Source organism: Stigmatopora nigra, chromosome 1 (assembly GCF_051989575.1).
Source record: "Stigmatopora nigra isolate UIUO_SnigA chromosome 1, RoL_Snig_1.1, whole genome shotgun sequence".
NCBI lineage: Eukaryota > Metazoa > Chordata > Actinopteri > Syngnathiformes > Syngnathidae > Stigmatopora > Stigmatopora nigra.
The window spans coordinates 25,365,001-25,389,707 of NC_135508.1; the positions used below are offsets into that span (position 1 = coordinate 25,365,001).

At 40.7% G+C, this 24,707-nt stretch overlaps 2 protein-coding genes across 6 annotated transcripts in view; both read right to left on the reverse strand.

The window, feature by feature from the left end:
• Window positions 1-10,340, reverse strand: part of scube3 (signal peptide, CUB domain, EGF-like 3) — a 123,732-nt gene extending 113,392 nt beyond the window's left edge. For 2 of the 5 annotated variants that reach the window (XM_077713638.1, XM_077713656.1), the window contains exon 1: window positions 9,429-10,340. In XM_077713638.1, the coding sequence (XP_077569764.1) occupies window positions 9,429-9,528 (100 nt within the window). In that variant the 5' untranslated portion in view covers window positions 9,529-10,340. Of the gene's footprint in view, window positions 1-688; window positions 831-9,428 lie in introns of those variants that run through there. The other 3 variants (XM_077713631.1, XM_077713623.1, XM_077713646.1) reach the window with 3 other exon arrangements.
• A 4,084-nt stretch (window positions 10,341-14,424) lies between these two features.
• On the reverse strand, window positions 14,425-23,829 carry LOC144200930 (uncharacterized). Its single transcript, XM_077723323.1, has 4 exons — window positions 22,337-23,829; window positions 20,555-20,709; window positions 19,821-19,983; window positions 14,425-19,743 (listed from the first exon to the last, which is right to left on the reverse strand). Exons 2-4 carry the CDS (start codon window positions 20,657-20,659, stop codon window positions 18,341-18,343), a joined length of 1,671 nt encoding a protein of 556 aa, XP_077579449.1. The 5' UTR covers window positions 20,660-20,709; window positions 22,337-23,829; the 3' UTR covers window positions 14,425-18,340.
• Between the last annotated feature and the right edge of the window lie 878 nt (window positions 23,830-24,707).

Below are 24,707 nucleotides of genomic sequence, written 5' to 3' on the forward strand. Positions count from 1 at the left end.
GAGATAGACAGAGATAGACAGAGATAGACAGAGATAGACAGAGATAGACAGAGATAGACAGAGATAGACAGAGATAGACAGAGATAGACAGAGATAGACAGAGATAGAGAGAGATAGAGAGAGATAGAGAGAGATAGACAGAGATAGACAGAGATAGACAGAGATAGACAGAGATAGACAGAGATAGACAGAGATAGACAGAGATAGACAGAGATAGACAGAGATAGACAGAGATAGACAGAGATAGACAGAGATAGACAGAGATAGACAGAGATAGACAGAGATAGACAGAGATAGACAGAGATAGACAGAGATAGACAGAGATAGACAGAGATAGACAGAGATAGACAGAGATAGACAGAGATAGACAGAGATAGACAGAGATAGACAGAGATATATATATATATATATATATATATATATATATATATATATATATATATATATATATATATATATATATATATATATATATATATATATATATATATATATATATATATTTATATATGTGTTCTCCTTTGATATATTGGCTTAGATTTTCCATTCGTTAGCAGAATAAAAGCATTTCAGTAGAGCTGGCCCTTGCTGCCAGGAATGTAAACACACGCAGTCTGTAAACAAGGCTCACTGTGACCCCAAACCCCTGAAACATCACTGACCACTGCAGACAAACCTGCTGACGTACCTTTTTGACCGCCTGTGCCTCTGCACTTAAAGAAGGATGCGGCTCCTTCATTCAGCTCATAGGTCACAAGAGAGAAAGGACGAAGAGTGCCTACAAAAATGACAGCCCCGCTCATATTTCTAAGAGATCGCCAACATGTCCCATCAGTGAGCAACAGAAAAAACAAACGTTGGCTCTGTGGTGGGAGGAGGCCAGGGGGCTAGAGGATTAATGATCTGCTGCAGCTGGCTGAGGAGCAGCACAGTGACTCCTCAGTCAGCGCTCACGGGCTTGGAGGTTAGGAGGTGAGTTTCCGACTGGAGGGTACAGAGAGCCGTCAATACCACCTATGCACTCCCCCCACATTGATGTGGATGCTGTTAGCACGGCACTGCATCTGCATGTAGGACAAAGGCCACTGACAGAGCCAGAGGAAAAATATGGAAGCAGAGAGTTACTTTTGTCTACCCAATTACAATGCCAGAGTGGACAGATGCATCCCAGGCCTCATTTGGAACATCTTGTTAACATTAAAGCTCAACAAACAAACAAGCTAGTATGAATACTTTCTGCGTTCCCTCCCTTACTGACGCCAGTTACTTTCGTCCTTACACTGGCTCCTGTTGGCTTTTGAAAGCAGTGAACATGTTTAGTAGTTGCTCACAAAGCAAACTGGGGCAAACTTTTCGGCCCGGGTGCCACATTGACTTTAAAAATTTGACAGATGGGCTGGGTCAGCACAAGATAGGATACATATAAAAAACTGCATCTGCTAACAGTACATATGAAACATAAACAGAAAAAAGGACTAAAGTATTAACGTACTTATCACTAAAGTAAAAAGTATAAAGTACAAAGTAAAGAAAGGAATATATTATATATAAAGAAAAATTAAAATGGAATAAAAAAAAAGATAGCAGGGCTGTAAAACACAAAAAACAAAAAAGAGTGGACAAAGCTACTGCCACTGGCTTCCGTGTGACGCCGCCAACTGGGAAAAAGAACAAAAAAAAACACTATTTGGACAATGTCGGCGGGCCGTATGTGGCCCGCGGGCCGTAGTTTGCTGTGGCCGCCCTAGATAGTGAGGCATCTCCAAACTTTGTGGTTTTGGAGTCAATTTATTAGCCTATTAGGTCATATTCCATCTGCTTAATTCTGCTTCAATTTGCGGCTTCAAGTTACGCGGCTTTGCGACGCAACCCTTAATCAATGTTTTGCAATTAATTGATTTTGACTTTATTTATTATTTATATTTATTATTTCAGACTAAAAGAGCCATACAGAGGGTGATAAACACTGCCCAGAAGATCGTCGGCTGCCCTCTGCCATCGCTAGAAGACATTGCCAACCCCCGATACCTCAGAAGAGCCGGGTCCATTGTTGGAGACCCATACCACCCTGGATACGGCCTGTTCCAGTTGCTTCCATCTGGCAGACGCTACAGGTCCTACAAAGCACGGACAAACAGGCTCAAGGACAGCTTCTTCCCAACAGCCATCAGGTCTCTGAACCTGCAGCAACACGTGACGTGACGACTACACATATCCCTACTATGAAATTAAGTCAAGTCGAATTGAAGTAACAGGAAGGTCGTTTGGTGCAGATCTACCTTCCACAGGATGACTGAGGGAGGGTAAGTATAAAGACTGAGAGGTAAGTGATCCATCTTATTCTTGTTGGCATCGGTGAGGCAACTTGTAGTCGCCGGAAAATGGCGCTCAAGGCGGAGAGCTAACAAGTATGAATATGTCATAAATAAATGTCATAAATGTGTCTGGACTGGGAAGACGAACTTGTGGAGAAGCACTATACAATTTCGTCATACGCTGCTGAGGGTATGATGACTACTAGGCTTTTTGTCAAGTCAATGCTGACGACAATGCCTATGTCTGATTTTCATTTTTTTTTTAATTTTCATTTCATTTAAATCAATATATCAATTCAGACCAGAATTTATTACTGCAGAGGAAATATGGTTATCACACTTCACACAGTGAGTCACCAAAAGCAGATCAGATTTTTTAAATGAATGTATTATTGTCATTCTTAAGTATTAATTTGATGGCTACCAATGATGGCGATAGAAATCCAATACATTTTGAAAGTCAAAATGGCTTGGATATCTGTCGCTGTCAACGGCAATGCAACTTGATGGCTCAATGCCAGCTTTACCAGCCAAAATAAATGGAAGGTCAATTGCTTTTAAATGGCAGTGACTGAGTGAAGGGTTACACGGAAGGAAATAATCCAGAGGTTTAACTATTAGGGATGTCCCCGATCTGTTCACGTAATTTATTGGGTTTATCGGGAAAACACACTTTGTGGAGTAGCACCACCAATTCCATTATATGCAGCTGTGTTGATGACAATAAAGGTTTTTGATTTGATTTGAATTGGAAATCGGTCGTGTGCATATCATTTTTGAAGATAAAAATCTGGTGAAAAGTGGTCTTAAGATGTATTATTATTATTATAATTGAATGGTCACAAAGCAACACTACTATGCAACATTTTTAGAAGATTGGTGAAAAAGTTGAAAAAAAGATTTTTTTATGACCACGTACAAAGCAACAAAAAATAATGATAAATAGTGATAATTTTAAGAGAAATATAAAGGTTTTGTTGTTGTTTTGTAGAAAATGATGACATTTAAATTAGAAAGTCAGAGAGGTAGGTATCAGATTGGTATCATTCTTTGTTGATGGTTGTGTCAAAAGCCTATATTGTCTTCATTATTGTGACATTCAGTTTCTGGGTTGTTAGATTGTGTCTTCAAAAAGAAATTTCACAACAAGCAATTCTGGAATTATAAGAGACGTCCAAGTGTTGAGTTAAACGCAAAAGCTAGGGACTGGTGTCAGGAGCGGCCCGTTTGTCCCTCCGGCTTGTCGTGAAGGGAAAACAGCAGCAATCAATCTGTGATTAACCTCCTGAGTTTGTATTTTTATTGTTTGGTTTTCCGTTTCACAAGTCCTCGTTGTTTTGTAAGATCCCTTCTAAGTTATTTAAGTTGTCGCTTTGAAGCCAATTGCCTCTCCTCATCCTCTTTACCCACGACTGGGTCAAAATCCATCCCCAATTGCGCCACGACAACGCGGCGCGAACATTACAACGGCAGTGTGCGCTGAAAACACAAATGCATTCAAAACAATTTTATGCACATTTATTTGTTAACATTACTGAACAGAGGCCACCTGATTGTGCAGTGGTTATTCCACCTGCCTTTGGGGCAGTCTGGGTTTGATTCCCACACGGTGGGAATGTGAATGGTTGTTTATCTCTCTGTGTGCCCTTTGACTGACTGGTGATCATTCTAGGGTGTAGTCTGCCTTTCGCCTGAACACAGTTGGATTAGGCTCCAGCAACCCGCGCAACCCTTTTGAAAATGGTCGGTATGGATAATTAATTAATGAATGATTGAGAAGGGAAAACATTTTAGTGGACTAGAGCAAACTACGCAAGCTAAAGATTGCCACAGGCAAGCAACCATTTTAGGGGAAGTGCCCAAAAAAACTTTACCAGCCTGACGTCCCTTCTGGCCAATTTGGACGTAATCAGAGCCATGTCAGCATGTCTCGATGCAAAAAACTTTTCGAGCCAACTGCAAAATGGGCGATGAGGCGGTTTACGGGGTTTCACAAGGCCTGTCACCCATCCCAGAGCGAAAAATAAATACAGTGGTACCTCGACATACGAGCATTTCGAGATACGGGTACAATTTTGAGCAAATGATTATCTCTGGATCAATGTTCTCTCTATCTTTTTGTTTGTCAGGGCAGGAAGACAACCTCCGTGAGCACACTGAGTACAAGTGTGAGCAACATCATCATTGCTCGCTATGGGCACACGTGTACCTGTATCAGACCTGCCATAAGCAGGTGCATGTCTACTACACATAAATGATTTGGTAATAATAAAATGCAATGATTAATATCTATGAAAGGGTGGCCCGGCGGATGAGTGGTTCGCGCGTCTGCCTCACAGTTCTGTGGTCCTGGGTTCAAATCCAGGTCGGTCCACCTGTGTTGAATTTGCATATTCTCCTTGGGCCCGCGTGAGTTTTCTCCGAGTACTCCGTTTTCTTCCCACATACCAAAAAAATTAATTGTCGGCTAATTGGACACTCGAAAATTGCTCCTAGGTATGGGTCTGAGTGTGCATGGCTGTCATCCTCTGCCCTGCGATCGGCTGGCCACCAATACAGGGTGTCCCCCGCCCTTGACAGCAGGGATAGGCTCCAGCACCCCGCGCAAGTGATACAGTGGATAAAGCGGTTTAGAAAATGGATGAAAAAATATCTATGAAAAAAACAACTTCATGTATGCCATTAGACTATGCACAAATCTGACGTAAATTTGACCTTATTTTACACATCTGTCCTTCTCACTTCATTCTGGTTGAAATGACTTTTCTGCTGAATGTGTCACTTGAGATAGTAAAGTTTCCATTTATATGCATAAATTTAATGAGGGATAGCACATATTAATTTTTATATTCATGTTAATGAACATATACATGTATATGGACCCGAGGGCTAATTTCCATTTATAGTCCATTGTGTAGGTTGAAGACAAACGATCAAACATACCAGACCAAACACGGGCAAACTACGGCCCGTGGGCCACATAGCAAGTTAGGCTTTTTAATCCGGCCCGCCGACGTTTTCCAAATATATATATAAATATATTTTTCCCCCAAGATGGCGCCGTCACGCGGAAGCCAGTGGCAATAGCTCTGTCCACTCTTATTTATTTTTCGTGTTTTACAGCCCTTCTATCTTTTTTTAAATTACATAATATTTCTTAATACATTCCTTTTTACTTTATTTTGTACTTTATACTTTTTATTTTAATAATGAGTGATGAGTATGTTAATACTTTACTCCTTTTTTTCTGTTTATGTTTCATATGTACTGTGAACAGATGGAGTTTTGTATTGTATCTTGTGCTGACCCGGCCCGTCTGTCAAATTTTTAAAGTCAACGTGGCCCCCGAGCCGAAAAGTTTGCCCAACCCTGTACTAGACACACGCATGCACGCACGCACACAACAACACACACAGCAGATTTCGACAGTTCTCACCTGATTTCACCACTTGTTCTTCTATTTGCATTGAAAAGAAGATAGAAAGGCTGTAAAACACGAAAAACATGAGAGTGGACAGAGCTACTGCCACTGGCTGCCGCTTGGGGAAAGGGGGAAAAAAGTTTACCCTTAATTTTTTGTGCTCCGTATGATTGCTGCTGCGCGGAGAAGACGAGAGTAGTGCGCAATTGCACACGCGTGCAGCTTAGAGGCAACATTGCTCTAAATACGAGAAGAAATCCGAGATACGAGAAAGCCAGGTGGCCAAGACATGAGAGGCTGTTCATCATTGTAGCACACTTTTTTGCCGCATCTCTATGAGCACTGGGCGGAGTATTGCATTTTCCATTTTTTTTCCTCGTAAGTCAATGCATAATACAAAGTGAACAACAATGGATCCAAAGCAAAGAGGTGGAATCAAGAGTTGTGCAAAGAAAAGACGAAAGTTGACAATCAATATTAGCGCGAAATAATTGAAAAATATGAGTGAAGTACAGACACTCCCCTACATATGCATATGCATAAATATATATATATATATATATATATATATATATATATATATATATATATATATATATATATATATATATATATATATATATATATATATATATATATATATATATATATATATATATATATATATATATATATATATATATATATATATATATATATATATATATATATATATATATATATATATATATATATATATATATGTACATACGTACATATATATGTACATACGTACATACATACCTACATACAAACATATATATCGAGAACATCCCTAGTAAACATCAGTATTGGAACAATTCAGAATTTCTCTCAACACTACCACCACAGACTGACCTGTTTTGCTTGTTAAAGGCAGGTCTTCAGTGGTTTACGTCATTTCCATATGCAACAAATCTCTTTTCTCACTTAACCAAACTCAGTTTGACAGCTGTGATCATTAGACACTGAATTGGAAACGTTGTAAATCTACAAAAGTGTGGTTTGTGAGTGAGTCTGTAACATTGGCTTTCCCTACAGCTAAGTAAGAAAAGCGTTGCAACTTCATTAAATGCAAAGGAAAGGAAGCAAAGACAAAGCAAACAAAGCAACAGTTTGGAGCAAAAGGAAAGGGGTAAGTGAATGTCGGGGGTGGGTTGGGGCTCTTTTCAATCTAGCCTCTCCAGAGTGGAGAGAGGTAGAGAGCATCTCTAGGTAAGCGGCCCCATCACTTGGCTCTCATATAGCCAAGGCTGCTTGGTTCCCACCGTGTGACCGGACCTAGATGTGGCCTTCCTCTCTACTGCGGCAGCCCTGTGTCTTTAGACCCCCAGGCCCTGGAGCAGAGGTTACACCAACACAGCCAAGCAGTGCAACATGTCAGACCCACACCAACCGTTGCCTTGGTGCTACCGCATTAGCAAAGAGCTCCTGACTGTGGTGGAAAGAAAGTCATTTGCCATGATGTCCGTGGCTCTCCTTGAGCTTCGCTCCTTTTTACTGCCATACGGCTGCTCATCCGAGGCCTCTGTCTCGGGACACTTAATGTCTCCGATTTCTGTACCATTCGTCGTCTCTTTCCTCTTCCCTATTATATTCCACTATTTATCTTGCCACCCTCTGAGTAATGACTTGTCTGTCTGAGTGCCATGATCAGCATGACGTCGGTGAAAGACACTATTGTTGACAGACGCATTTTGTCTTCTGATAATAAGATGAAAAAAATTGTGCACTTTTAAATAACTGTTTTAATCTTGTCAGTGGTTGGCGATATGATCCGATATCCGAGGTAAGGGGGCTTTTTAGGATTGAGATCAAAGATTGAATGGTAAAACTTTTAAATCGATCTTATTGATAGGAATGTCATGTTTAAATTATTTAAACTAATTGGGGGCTGGAGCCTATCCCAGCTGGCCAGAGACAGGGGACACACTGAATCGGTGGTCAACCAATCGCAGGGCACAAGGAGACGGACAACCATTCACACTCACACTCATACATAGGGGGCACTTTAGAGTGTCGAGTCAGCCTACCATGCATGTGTTTGGAATCTGGGAGGAAACCGGAGTTCCCGGAGAAAACCCAAGCATGCCCAGAAAGAACATGCAAACTGCGCACAGGTGGACCCACCTGGATTTGAACCCATGACCTGACCTGTGAGGCTGATGTGCTAACGACTAAAGGAACTGCCGTAAGGCACCGGGCTGCCCATTGTTAAACATTGAATTATATTAATGATGTATTGAATTACATTTTCTTCTAAATTCCATCTATTACATTGTAGTGCCGATACCTATCTTAACATTGATGTGGAACAGCCACTAGATATGCCTTTACCCTGAAAGTCAGGGGTGTGATAAATCGCCACACAACCAAAACATTTGGTAGAGAAAAACCTCAAACAGCCAACTCATTAACAAGCATTGCATTAGTGTTGCTGTGGAAATAAACTGTACTGAAATATTCTCATTGTATAGGTAGAAGAGAAGTCATTGACAGATTGTCCACCAAAAGTAGACATCATTTTTATTTTATTTTGAAAAAGCTTGTTTTACTATTATATAGCTGTGAATTATAATGACCTAGCTTAAAAAAAACAAAAAAATATATATATCGGCATATTGTGAGTTAATTGTTATCTTGCAAATGCTGTCGAACCGGGAGCAAAGTAGAAGTGGACACCTCTCCTACTGAGTATCAACTCTGGTGATCAACAAACAGGTGCATGCCTTTTCAAATAAACTCTCTTAGAGCCATTTTCTACTCTGCAGGAAGCGTGTAATTGATGTTTTGGAAAATAAAGTGAGAAAAAGAAGTTCTAATTGCAAAATGTAAATATTGAGTTTTCCCACAAGGGGGGGGGGGATGGGGGGCAGACCACCCAGGGTGCAAAAGAGGACCCCCCCCCCCCCCCCCCCGCTTTTTCCCTTGTCGACAGCGCAAGAGATTTCTTTTTGTGTGAGAGTGTGTCTGTGTGTGTGAAAAATCACCAACCCGCAATCAACACTCGCACACAAACTAAAATGCCTTTCTTCGCTTGCAAATACTTCTAGCAGAGAAAGCTCGGAATTTTGTATTGTGGGAACATTAAGTGATGAGGACTCATTGTGGAATACTGTGCCTCGCTTGTTCTTGCAAAGTGTCGAGCCTAGTTGGGCCGGGCAGGATGCCTTGTGTACCCTGGAGCATTTCTCACAAGACAAGAGAGCAGAAGGCAGGTACTGTAGCTGCAGTGTCTGACACTCACAGGCTTCTGCGTGTGTGCGTTACGTCCAGGTGTCAAATACTTATCTGGACTGTGACAAATGCCTCCCGCTAGTCGGTCTGCAAGTACCTGCAGGATGGCTCATGAAACATAACTGTTCACACTACTCAAGATCAAAGTCAAGCTCTGGAATTACACAAAAGTTAATTGAGTGCACCCCGACGCTATCAGATCACTGCAAAACAAGGGAATCGGTTCCTAACAAGTGGTACTTAGACCTTTACATGAAACACACCCACACCACTTTGGATACCTTTTCGTGCTTTTGGGAGCATTATAACGCCATCATTATCAATACATTACATCCTGTTTTCAAAGGATATTGTGCAAATTGGCAACACGAGCAACGACAAAAAAATAGCTCTCATCTGCAGCACTTAGATTGTAAATGGAGGAGGTGAAAACTTACCTTGGCTTGTTTTACTTCCTGAAGCGGACCGTTGGACAAAGGCGACTAAGCAGAAGCCAAAAAATCCCAGGCTAGCTCCTATCAAACCATGGACGTACATGGTCCCTTTGCCGGCAATTGAACACTTTAGTCAAAATCTAGGAAGCGAAATTTCCTTCTTGTTAGTAGTCCTCGTAGGCGCGCGTGGACGTGAAGCCAATGCGACCCCGTTTTATTGAGAAAATTATTTTTAAAGATCAAATAATATATATATATATATATATATATATATATATATATATATATTCGTATATATAAATACAAAACCAAGAGAATTTACGCCTGTTTATTTTAGTTTCAAGTTGTCGTCATTGCAGACAGCCCAACAACGCGGAGCGCAGAAAGGCTTATCTGTTATCATGTTTCGAGGCAGACCGATGTCATTTCAAGAAAGAGAGGAGGAGGGCGAGACAGAGTGAGAGAGGCAGAGAAAGAGAGATAGAGAAAGAAAGAGAGAGGGGAAGAGAAAGGGAGAGAAAGAGAGAGAAGGAAAGAGAGAGGAGAGGGAGAGCGAGAAGTAAAGAGTGGGAGAGAGAGAAGAGAGAGCGCGAGATAGTGAGTGTGCGAGAAAGAAAGAGAGAGAGGAAAAGAGAAAGGGAGAGAAAAAGAGAGACGGGGAGAGAGGAGGGAGGGGAGCCGTGAGATAGCAAGAGAGAAGGAAAGAGAGAGGAGAGGGAGAGAGGGGGAGCGAGAAGTAAAGAGTGGGGGAAGCAAGAGAGAAGGAGGGGAGATGGGGAGAAAGAGATAAAGAGAGGGGGGAGAGAGAGAGAGAAGGAAAGAGAGAGAAGGAAAGAGAGAGGAGAGGGAGAGCGAGAAGTAAAGAGTGGGAGAGAGAGAAGAGAGAGCGCGAGATAGTGAGTGTGCGAGAAAGAAAGGAGAGGAAAAGAGAAAGGGAGAGAAAAAGAGAGACGGGGAGAGAGGAGGGAGGGGATCCGTGAGATAGCAAGAGAGAAGGAAATTGAGAGGAGAGGGAGCGAGAAGTAAAGAGTGGAGAAGCAAGAGAGAAGGAGGGAGGGGGGAGAAGGGGAGAAAGAGATAAAGAGAGAGAGAGAGAGAGAAAGAGAGAGAGAGAGAGAGAGAGAGAGGGGGGGGGACAGTGAGAGCGATCAGGAGACAGATGAAGGAGGGTAGATTGGAGAGAGAAAAGGAGAGTGTGAGAAAGAGAGAGGGGGTGAGGAAAAAGACAGATGGAGAGAGTGAGAGAGAGGTTGAAACAGAGAGGGCCAGAAAAAAGAGAGACAGAGAGAGAAGGGTAGAAAAAGTGAGAGCGAGAGAGAGGAAGGACGAGGGACAGTATAGAGAAAAGGAGAGAGAGTGTGAAAGAGAGGGGGAGAGAAAAAGAGAGAGAGGGTGAGAGATGGAGCTATTCAACGGATTTGGCAAGAAAAGGGAAGGAGAGCCGTTTGCACACTTGTCGTTCCTTCCCCTCATTTGCAAGGTCTTTCCCAGCTCAATGTTTTATTGAATTGAAAAGTTTATTTCTGGTGCTGCATGTGTAATCATGCTCGCTCATTCCATGATTTGGAAATGCACAGAAACTGTCAACAACACTTGGAGATATTATGTAGGTTAGAACAGAATGCCTGACTAAGAATGTGCATCATATCACAAAGTCAAAATGTGTGTTTTATCTATAAATTTTACACATGGATTGAAATATTTCAATCAATGAGCTCAACCTGCAACCATTTTTCTAATAAATTCGATACTTCATTAAATTAATATTATTATCCCTCATGGCAATTGACTATTTTTTTGTAATAGTAATTCTACAAAAAAGACCAGGCATCAAATTTAGAAATCAAGTTTTGCATTACGTAGGCTACAATATTAAACATTTTGGGAAGAAAATTGGCAAAATGAACGAAGATATAATCTCCACGTGTGACCATCAGGTCTCAATTATAATTATGCCGACACTCCAGCAGGAGGATTTAACCATAACTGTGTTGAACATGGCGGGTGTGTGCTTCGAGTGTCAGCCTCTCAGTTCTGGGGTCCTGGGTTTGAACTTAGGCCGGTCCTCCGTTGTACAGTATGCATGTTCTCAACAGGTTGCATGGGCTGGCCAGCGATTCAGGGTGTCCCCCACCTCTGGGCCGAAGTCAGCTGGGATAGGCTCCAGCACCCCCGCAACTCTTGTGAGAATAAGTGGTACAGGAAATGAATGAAAATGAATGAATGAATGTGCTGAACATTAGTGAGTGGGTTAGCTGGAATGCAGAAAACGATGTCACCAATAAATTGTGCACAAACCACTAATAACCTGCACATGTCAAAATTTAAACGAGTACTAATGGCTAGTTGTTGCGGATAGTCTGATATTATTTTTAAACAGGCACATTCCTAGTTTTCCAAGGGTAACACAAGTCGGTTTATTTAATGACCATGTAGTTTCTGAGGTTAGTACGTCCGCTAACCCCCCTGACCTAACCCTTACAGAAACTATAAGATGTTGTCAATATAAGGTAATACTTCTGTAAAAGCCAGAGCCATTAAAAAAAACCTGAAACCTCCTTAACTCAACCTGTAAATTATACAAAATGCCCATGGGGAATTATTTAATTCCAAAAAAGTCCCCCTGTATTTGGTTTATTATGCATAAACTGTTCCAGCTGTTTAAAATCAAGATCATGGTGAATTAATTCCTCAGGTGATATGGCAAACAATCAGTAATTGTTGACAGAAACAGTGATGAAAGCTGCAGAAATCACTAAAACCCATTATGTTCTGTGTCATCTGGTTACAGAACCTTGACAAATACCATATTATCTGCTCTTCACTGTGTGTTTTACCATCACATTTCTCTTTTAATGCTTTGCAAAACCAGCAAATCACAGCCAGGCAGGATTTTGTCTAAATGACACGTGAAACAAAGAGAATGAGATGAGATGAGTTTCTCATTATCAGCTGTCCCATTTGTGTTACCTAGAGCAAAATTGAACTAAAAATATTGCCAGCAAGAACATCCAAGACAAGAAACATTGAATTGCGATTTTCCATGAAACAGTTAAACGAGATATTCAGCCAAACAGAGCAATCTCCTATGAAATCCCAGTTTGCATTCATGTAAGAAGATAAACATGTAAATATGCAGCAGAAAGCCAAAGCATTCCGTGTAATTGAAATAAATCCCAACAGGGACTTGGAGGCATATCCCATGTCCTCCTGTGTAAATCTCTGGATAATGGCAAATGAGCCCATGTTCAACCAAATGAGCCCAGCGACTCACTTGAGGAGTCTGAGAAAATCTTATTATGGCTGCCAGAGTCGGAGCAGTGAGTCCTACAGAGGGATCTGTGCACTTTTCACGGCAACACTTCATTAAAAATAGGGGGCTGTGCGCGGGAATCACGCTGTGCACCAAACTAAGTTATTTTTATTTCGACAAACGTGCATAGGCAAGGCATGGCAATGTTTCACTTATGAGCCACATCATAAAATGCACACTGGCTATGAAGGAGTGGGATATCACTAAGACGCCCATATCCACGTGAATATGTTTAACTCATTTAATGCCAGAGTGATAGGAATCAAGTATATTTGAAGTGGGAGGAAATACTACAGCTAGTTATTTTAAAATAATAGGAGACAATATATTGGATGGATTGATTAGCACATCAAACTTAACAGTTCTGATAGAGCACATGTGTCAAAGTGGCGGCCCGGGGGCCAAATGTGGCCCGCCCCATCATTTTGTGTGGCTCGGGAAAGTAAATCATGACTGCCAACTTTCTGTTTTAGGATCAAATTAAAATGAAGAGTTTAGATGTATATTACATTTCCTAATTTCTCCCTTTTAAATCAATAATTGTAATTTTGAAATCAATATTTCTGTTTTTAGTTAATTTTTTTTAATAAAATCTAAAAATATAAAAAAAAGTTAAATTAAACATTGTTTCAGATCTGTAAAAAACAGAATATTCAGGGCTTTTAATCCACTTCATTTAATCCATTTAAAAAAAACTAAATATTTTATCTAAAATGGTCCGCCCCGCACAAAATTGAGTTGATGTTAAATCGGCCTGCGAACCAATCCGAGTCTGACACCCTTGTGATAGAGGGTTCTGTCAGAGGTTTTGATTTCGCTGTGGGGTGTTTGCATGTTCTTCTGGGACTTGCACAGGTTTTTTTTCCGTGCACTCTGGTTTCCCCCCACATCTAAAAAACAGAATGGTAGGCTGGTTGACTCTAAATTGCCCTCAGATATGAGTGCAAATGGTTGTCTAGCTCCCTTTGCTCCCGATTCCCCCACATCCCATTTGAGGATACGTGGTACGGAAAATGAATGAATACGTATTTTGGACACAAATTCATTCAAGAAAGTAACTGAAGAAGCTTTATAACAAAGGCAATGCGTCTTGCCCTGAAGAGTTCATGGAGAGGTGACAGCGAAGTGGTGGAGCAACTCACCCAAAACAGATGAAATTTCACAGGATGCCTTGACCGGGAAGCCTGGAGGGTGATAGCCCTCAAACTCTCCACCATGAGGGTCTCAACCCTCGTAGTCGTCGCCACCGAGACGGTCTCCGCACTCGGCCTAGTTCTGTCACTTCCTTTTGCCATAAAAAATCTCCCTACATAAGATGTCACAACTCAAATGTGTTACGCATTGGGTGCGATGTCAAGCGTGGAATGTAGTGTAGGACACAAATGCATGGAAGCAGTCAAGAACAATGGAGTGCTGGACATTAGGAGACAACTGTTGACACTCATATCTAGGGGCAATTTGGAGTCAATCAGCCTGCCCGTACATTTTTTTAGCTGTGGGAGGAAACCACAGTACACGGAGAACACTCACGCAAGCCCTAGGAGAGCAAGCAAACTCCACACAGTGAAGACCCCCCTTAAAAGCAATGTTGCGCTCACACTGACTTTACTTTGCCAAAAGTTGATGCCCTTGAAACCAAACAACTTTCGTTTGACGTAACGAAAAAACGGGGAAAACCATTTAGAATACAATTGAATACTTTGTTTTTACTCGGAATATTACTTCAATCTTCTTACATTATGGAAAGAGCAGTTTTGTGGTCACAAAGGCTCAACGGCAACAAAAGTTGAAACCTGTCAAACAACTTCCGTTTCACGTTACATGATATATAATAAGCAACAAAATACACTTAAATGTCATGATGTCATGTTCATTTGTCATAGAAGTTTGATTTTGATTTTCGGAATATTACAATTTATGTATCCTTGTAAATTCTTGCGGCACACCTGACTATTGCTCACGGCACACCAGTGTGCCGCGGCTGTGGTTGGGAAACACTGGACTAAAGAATGTTCACTGATTTGACTTAAAAAGAAATAAAATTAACTTTCAAAACTAAAACCCGTAACCCTAACCCCAGAGCTGTCAGGCCGACGTGCCAACCACTCAAGCCGCCAGGCCGCCCAAAAAACAATACAGTTCCTTTCAATTGAGTGTCATCCTTCATTCTATCTGCCATACCGCTCATCCTAGAAAGGGTAGCGGGGGTTGCTGGACCCTAACCCAGCTGACTTCGGGCAAAAAGCAGACTACACCATAAACTGGTCGCCAGTCAGCCGTAGGGCACACAGAGAGATAAGCAGACATCGGAGTGAACCTCAACGCCACGAGGCGGCTCAATTTAGTGTTCGGAAAATATTATCAGGTTAATAAATAAAAAGATGATCATGTAAATTGGAAAAATGTTTCCAAACCAAGTTGAGAGCAGAGCTGCAAATTAACTTTTTCTCCTATCTGGTTTTGTTGGAAAGCTACAGTATATCAAATAATATATCATGAGAGTGGGAACTTAATGTAATTTTCTTTGCAACGATGAATGCCAAGTTTCATTTCTTGTAATCATTTTGAATACCAAGGTCCTGATGTCATAATGGTACACCACGTGTTTGTCCATCGCACAAAGTTACTCGGCCATCATAAATACACTTTTTTTTTTGTCATTAGGACCTTATTAGCTTTTTTCCCTCCATAAAAAAAACATAAAACAAAATCATGGTTGAGTAAAAGTAAAGGCAATTTGTACAAAGTACTATTTATACTCTGTTACACATACTATCACACTATCACACTATAAGAATACATAGAATTCAGGAACAGGGCATAAGTACTCTTTACTTGATATCTGCTTTGAAATCGCATAGCTACAATATGAATGTAGGAGGAATGTATGGCTGTCAATCGATTCCTATGTATTCCAATGGCACTGGTGCAAAATTTAACCAGGACCGCCCTCTACTGATCAAAATGCTTTTGTGAAGACTTTACAGATCAAATTCCTCACCAATAGCGTTTCTGGATAAAAAGTTCAAAATGATCTGACTTGCTTGTAAAATTGTTTCCCGCAAATACATTTTTCAAACTGGTAGAAAACCATGTTCAAAAAACACAAACACTTGACATATAAATGGCTTGTTAATGTGCCACCACAAGCAGAAAATATGGAGAAAAACAGGTTGCACTAGTTCTCGCATTCATATTACAATGGTACCTCGAGATACGAGCTTAATCCGTTCCGGGACTGAGCTAGTATGTCGATTTTCTCATAACCCAAACTAACGTTTGCCATTGAAATGAACTAACAACAAAGTAATTCGTTCCAACCCGCTGAAAAAACACCAAAAACAGGATATCGGATTGGAAAAAAGTTTTATTTGTTCTAATTCGCCATCTATTAACAAAGTATCGAATAACTAATGGTTTAATAGTATATTAAAATGTGTGTAATAGATCTAGAATTAGACAGATTTCGCAGAGGGTAGAGAGAGAGGGGAGGGATTTTATTTTGCACGGCAACGCTCGTAACATAACATAAAACAAATTTAAAAGAACTTGGATTATGATGCAGACACTAAAAAATAAATTTAATCTAACTTTACACTAAATTCAAGTCTAAATTTGTTTTACTTTTTTTTTTATCTTTCTTCTCCCTGAGGGGTTGGCTGTTTGCTCCGCCTCCACCCTGCGTTTCAGATGGAAACTATCAATGGTCGTTTGCTTTTGTATTCTCTTCAAAATATTCCGACAATTATGCACACAAATGTCCTCACAATAGAATTGTTGGGTCTGTAAAACAGCTGACCAATATCTTCAGCAGCAGGCACAGAAATAGCGAGACCAATTTGAAGGAAATAGGTTTATTACCAGACTGAAGGATGGAGAGAGCTCGAACAGATGGGTTAGGTGATTCAGTTTGTTCCTTGCCACAACACCCTGTACGAACCGAAGATGTCATAGACATAGAGGCTTTGGAATGACACGTTTAGACATCTTCAGAGCAAAGTCTATGTGACACCGATGAAGGCTGTGACACGGATGAAGGCTATGCCACGTATCGAAACATTCCTGTTGGTTACTCCAAAAAGTATGGCAGTAAACATGATGTTAAACAACTTTTAAAGAACTTGAATTACAATGCAGACAAACTCAAAAATAAGTTTAATCTAACTTTACACTTCTATTTTTTTTTTTTACATTTTTATACTTTTATTCTCCCGGCCGGGTTGGCTCTGTTTGCCCCGCCTCCACCATGAGTTTCAGAGGCAACCTATCGATGGTCGTTAGCTTTTGTATTCTCTTCAAAATATTCCGAAAATTATGCACACAACTGTTTTCACAATAGGATAACGCACGACCACTTAGTACGAGTAGTATATATATAACTCTGGTATTGACGGTCGCCTCGCCATTCGCAATGACTAGCGGGGGGAAAAAAAACACACAAAAAATACAATGCTCTGCCCAGTGCTCACCGAGACATTACACGAGGGAGCTGCGACCAGAGATACATTACACGAGGGAGTTGCGGGGAAAGAGACAGTGCTCACGATGTTCTTATGAGAAGGATCTCGCGTCCGCTGTGTTCTCGTAAATCAAAATTTGTCTCATTACTCAAAATAAATATCTGCCCAAAATTTACTTGTATCTCAAATTACTGTCAGTCTGGCCACTCGTATGTCGAGGTACCACTGTAGATAACTGCGCTTCAGGCAAGCCAATGGTTTCTGGATGAATCTGTGACTTTACACAACACTAAGATTCATTCATTCATTCATTCATCTTCCATGTCGCCCATCCTCGAAAGGGAGGCAGGGGTGGCTGGAGCCTAACCCAACTATCTTTGGGCGAAAGGCAGACTACACCCTAGACTGGTCGCCAGTCAGTCGTGGGGCACACAGAAAGACCGACAGACCACGCACACTGCAACCATGTGGAAATCAAACCCATACTGCCTGCACCAAAGTCAGGTGGAAGAGCCACTGCACCATCGGGTGGCAAAATTAAGTTGTAGTCACACAAATGTATGTTCCCAATTCTAAATGCATGTAAATTTACATCTTTATGAGGACACCTTTTTTAAACTCTAAATCTGCGCTAAAGTTGCAGAGAAAGTGAGACTGAAATTTGTATTCCTTTCAGCTACCTCTGACCTCTGTTAGAGTAGGGAAGTACAATAGAGGCACGCTTTAAAAAATTACATTTACGCGACCTTTTTTTGAAAACTTTATACACTGCTGTCAATCTCAGTTTGGTTTCTTCAATCCAACAAGCCATTGCATTTTGACAAAATTCTGGTGGTCACACAAGCCAGTAAATAATCAAATACTTGTGAAAACAGGCATTGGCAGAACCCTGTTTCCTTTATCAGAATAAATTACTTTAAATGTATTTTTTCTTAGAGATAGAACTATGAATCCCTGGCAGTTTTAAGCCTAATATATGTAATATAATGCATTGTTACAATAAAAATAGCAAATGCCAGAACAAGTATGGGACTGAAATATTGAGGCATGTTGTAAGGTAGTGTCAAGAGATCCAAATTGCAATGTCCGGGTGCTGATCAGCTCATGGGTCAGAAATTCATGGTCATTTTAAGACGCTTTATTTAGTCCGTGATCAGTCCACGTTTCTTCAGGGCTTCACGGTGATCGATTTCATTTTGACCCTGAGTGCTGATCTGCGCACTCACGCCTTTTGATCGTGGAAGAATGTGAGCGGCCACTGGGCGCTGCAAGGCTGAGTGGGAAGTGCATCGTTTACGAAAGCAATTGCTGTCAGCATGACTAAGGCACTTTTCAACACTAATTCTGTTGTGATGGCCTGTTGATTGCCTTAATTGGAGGTCGGAATTCTTCACGGCACTTAACTGGGCAGCTGTGGCCCTTGTTAATTGTTTGACGAGGTCCGAAGATGTACAACGAGGGGAATTCACCTGAGGATGCATTGAACTTGCTCCAACATTGTTCCCAGAATATCTCCCATGTTCTGATAAGCGATGTCTGGCACGGTCAATTAATGAAGAGGGCACAGGAAGAATATCTGAACTCATAGTGGTGGAGCCTAGCGATGCATGACTTTTTCGCATATATGATGATTTTTGATTGGATGGACGTAGAAGTGACGGATTGCTTAGCAAAGAAAGATCTTTCCATGACTTTCGAGTTTGTGGTGAAAGATTATGATCCAGGGTAGGCTCCAAGTCTGTAAAAGAATCTTTCAGCAGCCCAAGCTTCTGCAGGGCCTGATTGTGGATTATCTCTTTGTTCGACAATTGGCTTTCACCGTTGGCGATCGGTGAATTAGCTTCTGATGTTTGTGTTTGGTATGGTACGCTGACCGGATATGTTTTTGCCTTCCGAGAACCAAAGGGTGGACTACTGGGCCCTCTTGTGTCAGGTTGAAGGATCACAGGAAGAACAGGCTCCAAATCAGGTAGACTCTGACGTGTACCGATCGAAAGCTTGTCTGGAGGTTTTTGGTTAGCAAGTAGGCTAACTGAAGGGTTCTTCTCCAACACTCTCCTGTAAAATCCTTTCACGTAAGCAGAGTGAAGGGGATCTTCGACATTGTTAGGCTTTGGATCGAAGGGGTGTAGACCAATATCTGCAAACGTTAAATCAGGTACTGGATCATCCATAAAGTCAGATGGAGGGGGAATCAGACCTAACTCCATGTCAGGAGTAATGGAATGGATTATGTTTGAAGATCCGCCAATGGTAGTTGAACACAGTTTTTTTGGATTGATTGAGATGTTACGATCAGTAACTGAATTAGTAATCGGAAGTTGGGGTCTTAACATGAATTTTGAGGGAGCTGTAGAACAATCTGTGACGGCCTCAGGACCAACGGTAAAGTTTGCATTATAATTTTGATTTAAAATATGATCCTCATCTTTCTTTTCCTCTCTTAATGTAATATACACAGACTTATTGGCTTGAAAGCCAACTGGAAATGTGAGCAAGGGCTCAGATCGCCTTTCCATTCCAGACTTGTCAGATCCGAAGGTATCTGGAAGACAAAAACACATGACGCGTGTTGGCAAAAACAAAATCTAATTTAGGCTCATAAATCATTTTATTACGTACTGTTGATTGAATTCAAACTAAGCTTATTCAGAAGCTTTGCTGAGTCTGGTTCATCATTGGATAGTCCACTGTCCTCCTGCACCTCCAGGGCTTCAATGGTCTGCTCCAGGTACATGATGCACGCTCTCTCCTCAGCAGATAAGTGCTCCATGCTGTCCTCACTCTGCAGGAAAACATACCTTAGTGTTGTGCACATTTTAATCAATTTATACGAGAGACAAGACAGGAACAACAATCTGTCAAGAAAAATGTAACTAATACAAAGAAATATGGGCGGCTTGGTGGAACGAGCACGTCGGCCTCATAGCTCTGGGATCCAGGTCACGTCTAACTGTGTGGAGTTTGCATGTTTCCGGCGGGCCTGCATGGGTTTCCCCTGGGTACTGTGGTCTCCTCCCATATTCCAAAAACATGCACAGTAGGCCGATATAACACTAATTTGCACTAGGTATGGGTGTGAGTATGTAAGGTTGTCCGTCTCCTTGTGCCCTGTGATCGGCTAGCCACGGATTCAGAGTGCCCCCCCCGCCTTTGGCCCAGAGTCCGTTGGGATGGACTCCAGCACCCCCCCGGATGGACTCCAGCACCCCCCCTCCCCACGACCCTGGTGAGGATGGATGACAGACAAAGAAATATTTAGATTGCGCTGCCAAACAACATGTATGTCATGAGCATAACTGGTATTCCATAACATTAGATGCAGAAGCAGTCACATGAGGAATACATTGACTTACACAAACAGAATTCATGGTGATCACACTGTCATAGCTTCCAGTGCTAGCTTTATTGCTCAAAGGTGCCAAAGCAAGGCCATCATGCCAAGGGTCGACCGTCGACATTCCGTAGTGAAGGAAGAGGCTGGGGACTGTTCATCAAATTGTGGAAAGATCTAAAGTGCCATGAAAAAAATGTTAACCATGTTTCTAGTGTTGCACAATTTGTCTATTTTCAAATAAAAGATGTGGTAGTAATAATGAACTTTGCTCCAGAAATACTACAGTCATGAGGTGTTACTAATATAATTTCAGCTTTAGGAGAAGAATAGGATTCAATAATTGTGTATTACTAGTGTTTTGTTATTAAGATTAACGTTTAAAAAGTCAAGATTTTGATGTCTGGCAGAATTTTGAGTAAAAAAAAATAAAGAAGTTAAAAACTCAATTAGAATTAATAAACTAGAATAAAGGCGGCCTGGCAAAGGAGTGGTAAGCGCACCAGTAGCTTGTAGATCAAACCAATTCCATAAAGAGCCAAGTGGCTTCAAGTTTTCCATGCAACCAAAGAAGAGGATATTTTTTCACCAATTTGATCTCCTGCAAGTGTAAACAGTTCATTGGCAATGGGTGCTCCTTGTTTCAGCGGAAAATTCATCGCTTAAACTGTCTGGGCTGTACTGGTTGGAAGGAACCTTTCTGGGGCCCTTTGTGGACTTGGCTTGACATCACTCATGTAGATATACAACATCATACAATATTCCACTCCTCATTTTTTTCTCCCAAAGAAAGTTACTCTCCCTCCCAAGAAGACAATCTGCAGAATTAATGGCTTCTAACAGCCAACATCTGTGAATTCAAGAAGTAAACTAGCAGGGCTCGCCCACAACTGACTCAGGATCTAATAGTGAATGGAATGTCACTTTGCTTGCTCAAATGCCTTAGCCTCAACCGAGTGAGCACTGTGATGCGGTAACAGGGTGTTGAACCTAAAGCACACGGAACATTTTGTGACTCAGCCATTCATATAGGGGTGGCATGATTTAGAGTGAAAAGGCAGTAGTACGCTTAGATTTTTCTCTCAAAATATCTAACTAACGTCAGCCTCAGTTCTCGGGGCCTGGGTTCGTATCAAGGTGGGTCCACCTGTGTGGAATTTGCATGTTCTCCCCTGGCCTGAGTGAGTTTTCTCCACGTACTCCGGTTTCCTCGCACATTCCAAAAACATACATGGTAGGCTGATTGCACTCTAAATTGCCCCTAGGTATGAGTGTGCATGAAGGTGTCCCCCGCCTCTGTCCCGAAGTCAGCTGGGACAGGCTCCAGCACCCCTCGTGTTCCTAGTAAGGATAAAGCGTTTCAGAAAATGAATGACTGAATTGATTAATATCTAACAATTGCCTTATACCCTATATCACTGCATTCATGGTTAACAGTGAACATAAATTGTGTAATGCGTAAGGTTTGATTAATTTTATCTTGTCCTGAAAATTGTATTTACACTTTGCCTATTTAACTATCAAGCAAGGTATTGAGTGATTGCTCAACAGTGCCATAAATTTTATAGTAGATGGAAGGCATATCTATACAAATGGGTTAAAGCTGTTATCCGGACTAAAATTGAGTGAATGAAATGAGAGTGGAGAATCAGGAAGTGCTGTAAATGGTTTATAATTAATATAATGTAAATGTAAAAAGTCTATTTAACCATCAAACTAAATGACAGTAAAACACAAGTACATGTTTGAAGAGCTTGAAAGAGGAATTAAGTTATGAGTGTAGTACAGTTAAATCATAACTCACCACAGAGTTCGACATCAGTATAGGCTCGTCGAGGTTAAATGTGGTGGGTGTCAGTCCATCTCAGAGGTGGTGCGTCCTACCTCTATTGAACGTGAGAAAAATGTTGGGGCAAGTCAGCTAGAAATATCCTGTCCGTAGCCAATCAGTTTCCTGACATTTGGTCATGTGCTGGAAATCAACCAGACAAGACGTGTGGCAAGACAGGAATTGAATGGTGTCTAAATAAAGTTGAACAAAACAAAAGCAACTAAGTCTGTTTGAAACACGCGGACAGACGTATGCCAAACGGCCTAAGTATTTAGAAATTGATATCAGGTTCTTCCACATTTCAATGCAACTGATGCTACTATTTTGTTTCATTGTCAGTCTGTTAAGGAAAACCTTATTGCAAGAGTACAAGTATATATGCTTAAAAGAAACAAGCACTTTAATAGTTTTACTAATGATACCAGACAACTACCATGTCATATGCTAAAATATACAGATGAACCAAAAGTATTGGCTTTTTGTTGTTGTTGTTGTAATTTTGAAGTCTACATTGGTGACATTATTTAACTACCCATTGTAATAGCTGCAACAATGACTTGACAAAAAAATCCTATATTAACTTTATCATAACATGAGAAATACTCCAGGCTTGGAATGACTTGAACACTTGCCCCAAAAAAACACATGTGCAGTTGCCGGGTTTGGTAGCACAACTATTTTAAACAACAGCAGAAAAACATTCAGCAACAGAAAATTTTTTTAAAAGGACCAACTCTCAAACTGCACAATTTATTATTTTTACAATTGTGAAAATATTCATACAAAAACAAAAGCCGAAGATAATGTACAATCTTTGTGTTATTGATGTGAGGTCCCTCCTGTGTTTTTGCTCAGCCTCAAAAGTATAATCACAGGTCATTCACTGCAATATGTGTAACTTAATAAGACATAGTCCTTTGAATCTTTTTTGACACAAGTGAAAAATTACATAGATGCATACATATATACACATATACTGTATAGAGATCTATAAAAGCAAAAGTTATTCAAGTATCAAAATAAAGACCACTAGTTTCATGTACAATAGTATTTGCATCTTATTCCTCCAAAAATATTTTTTCTGATCCTCAGGGTTGTGCAAAGGCAAAATAGGACCATGTTGATGGCTGATTGTACCGTCACTGGCGTGTTAAAGACGGTGTACCATAAATTTCACCCTAGTCGTCAAACAATTTGCGAAATACAGCATAACCAAAGGTGTAAAGAGCTCAACGTAAACCTGTACACCTACTTAAAAAAATGATTATTATGCCTTTCTAAGTGAACACCCAAACTAATTTATAAAATTTTAATTATTAAATTCACTTGTGGTTTGAAGTCTTGAAAGTAATCAACATATTCAGACTAAAATAGAAGTATACAGTTGTGGTCAAAAGTTTACATACACTTGTGAAGACCATAATGTCATGGCTCTCTTGAGTTTCCAGTTATTTCTACAACTCTGATTTTTCTCTGATAGAGCGATTGGAACACATACTTTGTCACAAAAAAAAAACGTTCATGAAGTTTGGTTCTTTTATGACTTTATTATGGGTTAATGGAAAAAGTGATCAAATCTGCTGGGTCAAAAATATACATACAGCAACACAAATGAGTAATTTTGGGGACTTTGAAATTTGAGTCAGTGAAATGAGCTTCATAGCATGTCCTCTTAACTTTTTGTGAGTGATTATCAGTGAGGCCATTTAAATAGGGCTCATTGGATGCAAACGCCCACAAACACTACAATGGGAAAGTCAAAGGAGCTCGGCATGAATCTGAAAATGCAAATCATTGACTTGAACAAGTCAGGAAAGTCACTTGGAGCCATTTCAAAGCAGCTGCCGGTCCCAAGAGCATCAGTGCAAACATGTTTGTAAGTATAAAGTGCATGGCACTGTTTTGTCACTGCCACAATCAGGAAGAAGACGCAAGCTATCACCTGCTGCTGAGAGAAAATTCGTCAGGAGGGTGAAAATTCAACCGAGAATCACCAAATAGCAGATCTGCCAAGGATTACCTTCAAATTATTCAAGATAACCTAAAGTCGTCAGGATCTTGGGCGCAGTTGGGTGTTCCAACAGGACGATGACCCCAAACACACATCAAAAGTCATAATGGAATGGATAAATCAGGTTAGAATTAAGGTTTTCGAATGGCCTTACCAAAGTCCTGTCTTAAACCCCATCGAGAACTCGTGGACATTGCTGAAGAAACAAGTCCATATGAGAAAGCCATCAGATTTAACTGAACTGCACCAATTATGTCAAGAGGAGTGGTCAAAGATTCAACCAGAAGCTTGTGGATGGCTACCAAAAGCGCATAATTGAAGTGAAAATGTTCC

What these genes read in the sequence shown, in the direction of transcription:
- LOC144200930 (XM_077723323.1), bottom strand. Translation starts at nt 20,659, where the DNA reads ATGTCGACGGTCGACCCTTGGCATGATGGCCTTGCTTTGGCACCTTTG. An exon ending in TCACCATGAATTCTGTTTGT is followed by an intron (nt 19,984 to 20,554) that starts GTAAGTCAATGT and finishes GTTTTCCTGCAG; the next exon opens with AGTGAGGACAGCATGGAGCA. An exon ending in TAGTTTGAATTCAATCAACA is followed by an intron (nt 19,744 to 19,820) that starts GTACGTAATAAA and finishes TTTGTCTTCCAG; the next exon opens with ATACCTTCGGATCTGACAAG.